Here is a 6,358-nt window from a genome sequence, read left to right as displayed (position 1 = left end):
GAGATTGGACCATCACAGCTGCAGGACGCTCCCACAACTCAGTCATCACAGCTCACACCACGTAGACGGTGTCCACGTGACCCTTACACTCCAGGCACCGACGCTCTTGGGGCCAAGGTCAAGGGTAAGACTAGGAGGAAATGAATACTTTGTGATGTGGACTCATGCTGAAAACTTTATGATGTGGACTCATGCTGAAAACTTTGTGATGTGGACATTGTATTAAGAACTATGTCATGTGGATTTTGTCATATTCTGTGTTATTGTGTGATGTATTATATGCTGATATGTGTTGATGTCTTATAATATGTGATTATTTTAACTGTGGTTGCTAATAAAACAAGGGAAACTCTTGTGATTTTTTGTGAAATAGAAAAACATGACAATGCAATAGAAACAATACGGTTTTGAAACACTAAGATTCTAAAACATTTTGGATATGAAAGTACTACATAACAGGCTACAAGTTTGTTCAATCAGAATCACAATCTATAAGTAACTCATCTTCAGAGTCATCCGTCGCGCAATCCTTAACGACAACCTCGTTCCACATGCTTTGTCCTGCATCACACTTTTCAGCAGCTCTATTATAATAATTGGCTTCTGCTTCATCTGCAGCTTGGGAGAATAGCTCATCCTCAGCTTCTGCCTCATCACACTTCTGCTTGTAATAAGCCGCATCTACCTCTTCAGCGGCCTGAGACATAAACTCGTCCTCCTCCTCTTGAGCATGTAATCCTGCCTCAGCTAGTGTGATGAGCCCACTCAACCTTGATGTGTCGCCCTCCTCTTCCCCATTGTAATCCTGCCTCTGCGAGAGCGATAAGCTCACTCAGCCTAGATGTGTCGTCGTCCTCCACCATCAGCTTCACCGTCGCCATTTTTTCCTAAACGTATCTTGCATGTGCCTCATCTGCGATATAGTTTACGCCACATCCAATCTCTGCAAATATAATTAGAAAAATAAGTTTGCAAAGTCAGGATAAATAAATTGTACAAACAAAATTTTAGTATCATTTTTCTCTCACTTCCCTTGAGACGATCATCAAGATTATCCAACATCTGTTTCTAGGCTCTAGCCGCCTCCCATTCCCTTGCATCCTGTGTTCTCTTCTCATTTGCCGCCTTCAACCTCCTCTGCTCTGCACGCATCGGGCTGTCAAAACTCGCAGATTTCGCGTACCTACGTATGTCATGTATGCGATCATTAATGTACGAATTGACGAGCTAAGATCCACAACGAATCTTCTGTCCCATTAGTCTCTTAAACTTTATTGTGCGCACCACCTCTCCTTTGTCGTCGTAACTCTCCCAACTGCATTTTCTCGTCTCCTACAAAAAAGAGTAGGTGTAACATTAAAGCTAGTGGAAACAATAAATAAATACCAACCTCATCGTAATCTACCATACGTCTACAAAAATAGCCAACACCAAGCTCGGAAGGAACTAATCCATACTTAGCTTCAATACCATATTTGCAGAGTACTCGATCAAACTTCAACTCTTCCGCCCACTCATTTTTTTCTTTTCCTTTACCTCTGCTTCTGGCCAATGGGACAAAGGACCATACAACCACTCTCTGAAATGACACTCATGCCACCTGTATGGCTGCAGGAGAATAATTTTGTATTTTTTTTGCAAAAATTAACAAAAGTTTAGACATTTGTTATGGGCTCACATAATCAATGTTCGGACACACGAAGTGCTTCGCAGTGTCCTTGTCGATGACAACACGATCTCCGCAATCACATCAAGGCAGCGATTCCATTCTTCTTTCTGTTGCTACCTCCTTCTCCGCATCCGTCATTGGTGGAGGATTCGGGGGAGGAGGTACCCAACGCTTAAAACGCTCATGACTAGTCCTTCCATACAACCAATTAGCGAAAAGAAGATATCGAGGGTCAAATTTATCAGGACCGTTGATCCACTGGAAAAAGAAACACCTCAGATGCTCCTAAAACAATGGAACGAAGCATTATTACACATCTAGTAAACAATATTAAGTCACAAGTCATAAGCTACGTACGTTAAAACTGCCACAAAGTTAGAAGCAGCGAGCAGCCGTGTCTGGATGTTTGGATTGACATACCCAAGCCAGTCTGCCACAGTCACAGGAAGTTCAGGAGGAATAGGAGCATCCTTACTAGATACGCCCAGATATAACTTCCAAGGACGACCTCTCTTCTGCCACAACGCCTCACGGTACATGTCTTTCATCTAAGAAGCTATTATAATTAACACATGTACCTAATAGACTTTATAACCGGATTTCAGAAACTATCAAATTGAATGTAGTCATCATATTAATTATACTATATATTTTAGGAGCAACAATGGAAATTAATAATCGAAAAATTACAACTCAATATACAAAACGAATCAGTGAGACACATACATTGGTCTACGAAGTATTCCAACTCGAAACTTTGAATAGATCAACTTTGACGAAGTTTTGAATTGAGGGGAGATGAGCACTTCTCGGCCAGCAGCACGACCGTTTTATAGACCTTCGTAGCTCGGCGCCAAGATCTGTGGCGCAGAGCTACGAGGCCGCGTCGGCGCCACGTCAGCCCTAGCCGCCGGGAGCTGCCAGCTCCACGTCAGAGCTCGGCGCCGAGCTGTATTACCTCGACGCTGTAGGCTATGACGCCGACTATCGGGTCCAAAATGGGAAATAAGTTTTATAGGGGTCTAAGTAAATTTTTGTGAAAAAAAGTGGCTAAAATGCGGGCATATATACGCTGCATGCCAATCTCGGACGTGGAGGAAGCGACGAGGACGAGAGAAAGTACGGACATATCTGTCCGGTACCCCTCCTCCCTCCCGGCCAGTCCCGGTTTCTGTTGACTCGCGCACCACCGAACCACCCCCGTCGTCGTTCTAAACCGCCCTCCCATACATCATCACTAGTCGTCTTGTTCATCTAGGACATATGTATAGAGTATATATGGTATATAAGACCATATTTGTATAGAGTATATAACATAGTAGATAACTATATATAAAGGGTAAACATGACATGAATTATGCAATGTTTTCAAGTCGTCCGATTAATCGTGATTAGTCGCGATTAATCGTCCAAGTCGGTTTGGACCAATCACGATTAATCACCCAAGTCGTCCGACTAATCGCCCTAGTCGGTCAGCCAGAACGACCAGCAAGTCGTCCGACTTGAAAACATTGATTCTGCAATACTCATTTAAGAAAAGACATTTGTTCATCCAACTTAAAACAGTAGCTCCCAATGACCCTAAAGTAATGCAGGTGTTCAAAACAGCAAAGAAACACTTACTACCACACTACCAGTGACCTAAAGATCTTCATCCAACTGAAATTCATCAACACCAGGGCGACCAGGTGTTCTGATCGGGTCGGCTTCCCTAATCGGCCACCCTAAACCGACCAGCCCGACTAATCGCGATTAGTCGGATGACTTGAAAGGCAGTGCAAGCACTCATCTGATAAGTATCCACTATCTTTCGTAGATCTTCAGAAAACTGTATGTTACAAGTTTCAGACCCAGTAGAAATTCCTACCAAATATAATATAACATAAAATTAGAGGGAGTTGATACAGTTCTGCAACATAATCTCCGTCAGGTGTTCTGATCATATTGCCTAGATGTGGATCAATGTGGAAGAACCCAGTATCAAGCAACTGCAAATAACAATAAATATAGCATGAAGATACTTTCTCTAAAAAAGGTGACATGAGTGCACACATATTTTCAATCATGTAAGACAGGAATACTATGGAAAAGATGGTGAAGACTGAAGAGCATTATTCCTTACCTTCAGCAAGTGAGTGCATGCATATGTTCGATCATGTAAGATGTGGATAGTATTTATAAGATGTAAAGAAATGATTTCCAAACTAACCTATTTCAGATAGCAAATGACTCCTACACTGACCAATGGTCCAACATCGTCCTATGTGCTCTCTCTCTCTCTCTCTTGTGTGGTAAGAACTTTTCTAGATGTGTATCTATGGTAAGTCTTTGGTACAACAACCTGGGGGATTTTCTATTAAATTAACAAAAGTGAATTTTCCAATAAATTTCTACATGTTGTATTCAGTAACAATATAGAGTATAGATGTTATAAACCATCTTGTTACACAACTTCCCACTTCCACAGGGAAAATTTATGGCTACCAGAGTAATTACCTATGGAAGATCTTTCATCACGTCAGCAAAGTGTCATTTCCCCATAATTTACATTTACATAATCAAGTTCTTCAAAACAACGAGCAACCCACTCATCTACCAGGCCAACAACATCGATGGACACCTAACACCAACAACATCGATGGACACCTAACAGTGTTCGACAATGTTTCAGTTCAAAATAACAAAGGTATGTCTCTGCCATATCTTCTCAAGTAGATGAAAATCTTACATGTGGAAATCTCCTGAGCACTAAACCCAAGTTTCTAACAATGAATAAATAGATGGTGACAACCGGCGGGTATAGCAGCTCGGGCGACGGATCTGGATGCTAGGTCCTCCGGACGACAAGGTGGCGAGGGGGATGCAGGATGCGGCGACAGCTTTATTGAGCAGCGGCCACGCGAGGACAGAAGAGAGAAGGCGGCGGTGGTGGGCGAGGGCGAGGGGGATGCAGGATGCGGCGACAACTTTATTGAGCAGCGGCCTCGCGAGGACAAGAGAGAGAAGGCGGCGGTGGTGGGCGACAGCCTCGCGAGGATGGGAGAGCGAAGCTCCGGACGACGAGGTGGGCGAGGGCGAGACGATGTAGGACGCAGCGGTAGCGTTGGTGGGCGGTGGCCTCACGAGGACGGGAGAGAGAAGACGCTGGTGGTGGGCAGCAGCCTCGCGAGGACGAAAGAGCGAAGCGAGCGTTGGGCTTGTGCACCATCGCGTTGATTCAAACATCGGACGTTGAGAGAGATCGGGTGTTGAGATCGAACGACTAACATTTTCTGAGCGACGTGGCTGCTCCGAGGGACCAAGAATCCCCGTAGCTTTTAATATAAGAGATGCGTGGTCAACACAGAGCACATATGCCGCACGCGAGTCACTACGAAGCTGCGTCGTCCACGGGACGCGACATTCGCCGGCCGGCTCCGATCCTCCAGCAGTCACCACCAGTCTCTTCTCGTCTAGTCTAGTGCACATCACGCGCTCACACACCACGGCGGCTCCCTCCCTTTCCACCGTGTAGCTAGGCTAGCTACCTCATGCCTCAGCAACCGCGTCAGGATCCAATCAAAATCCAACCGACCCCCGGCCGCCACTACTGCGCGCAGCGCCACCGACCGACCCCTAGCTAGCTCTATAAAAGCAGTGCGCCGCACCGATCGATCAATCGGCACCAACAACGACTCAGCTCGCGCACATTCGCCCAGCTGCCAAAACCCACACGCACGCGCCGATCAAAAGCCCAAGCTAGCGCCCAAGGCCGGCCGGCGGCCTAACAAGCTCGATCTTCCAGTCCACTACTTAATTGGATAGATCAAGCTCCACCGGCGGCTGAGCGCGCGCGCGCGCGCCATGGCTTTGTCGTCGAGGCAGCTCGCGGCGGCCCTCGTCGCCGTGCTGGTGGCGCTCGCCTTCCTTACTGCGTGCGCGAGCGCCGCAAGGCCGGCGCCTGCAGCGAGCGGCGGCGGCGGCGGGGAGGAGGAGGAGGCCACGGCCACGACGACGCCCGCGTACCTGCGGCAGGTGTACCCGGCGGTGGTGGAGACGGTGGAGATGCTCTTGGCCAGGCTGCCGGCCGGGCCCAGCCCGAAGGGCCCCGGTCACTAGCGTACGTACGTATTGGCCAAGCATTAGCGAGCAGATGGTGGCGTACCGCCGTACGTATGGAGCTTTTGTATAGATTCTCTCTCTGCTAGCTGTGATGATAGTACAAATATGATTGTACTAAAGTGCTAATTAAGAGCACGCACTTATACACTAGATATGATTCTTTCATACCTTTGTCGTCGTCGTCGTCACTAGATCGACACGTACTGCTAGCTAGTAGTGGAGTATATATGTTAGGCTGTGTGCGCAAACGCTTTGGTTTGTACTTTCTTTTACATTATTATTATATATGTCGTTGTTTCAATAAGGTCATGAATTGAGCTATATAGTGCAAGTATTTATGTAAACCGTTTTGCATACATACATATTTTTTCCCTTAAAAATACACGTGACGTGCCTAACTTTCGTCTCTATCGTCAAATAGAGAAGAAGAGGCATCTGTCGTTGATCTGGTCAACGGAAGATGTGTCTTTCTTGTGCTAGCTGCTGCTTTTGCTTCTACCTTCTATATAGGAGTATGTATGTATAATGTATTGTTAGTGGAGTAAGTAGTTGCTGTTAAGCTTTGATGACGTGCAAGTGCAACCCGCA

General features: G+C 46.2%; 1 protein-coding gene and 1 long non-coding RNA gene across 2 annotated transcripts; one reads left to right on the top strand and one right to left on the bottom strand.

The window, feature by feature from the left end:
- Nucleotides 1-3,015: 3,015 nt before the first annotated feature.
- LOC103633021 (uncharacterized) lies at nt 3,016-4,968 on the bottom strand. The gene is made up of 2 exons (XR_556285.3): nt 4,166-4,968; nt 3,016-3,657 (listed from the first exon to the last, which is right to left on the bottom strand). It is a non-coding gene; the product is annotated as an uncharacterized lncRNA (long non-coding RNA).
- Nucleotides 4,969-5,080: 112 nt separating this feature from the next.
- LOC103633022 (uncharacterized) lies at nt 5,081-6,114 on the top strand. The gene has a single exon (XM_008654713.4). The coding sequence runs from the start codon at nt 5,513-5,515 to the stop codon at nt 5,765-5,767; it is 255 nt and encodes an 84-aa protein (XP_008652935.1). The 5' UTR covers nt 5,081-5,512; the 3' UTR covers nt 5,768-6,114.
- The last annotated feature ends 244 nt before the right edge of the window (nt 6,115-6,358 follow it).

This window comes from Zea mays, chromosome 7 (genome assembly GCF_902167145.1).
Source record: "Zea mays cultivar B73 chromosome 7, Zm-B73-REFERENCE-NAM-5.0, whole genome shotgun sequence".
In the NCBI taxonomy this organism is placed as follows: domain Eukaryota; kingdom Viridiplantae; phylum Streptophyta; class Magnoliopsida; order Poales; family Poaceae; genus Zea; species Zea mays.
This window is presented reverse-complemented; position numbering and strand designations above follow the sequence as displayed.

What these genes read in the sequence shown, in the direction of transcription:
- LOC103633022 (XM_008654713.4), top strand. Translation starts at nt 5,513, where the DNA reads ATGGCTTTGTCGTCGAGGCAGCTCGCGGCGGCCCTCGTCGCCGTGCTG.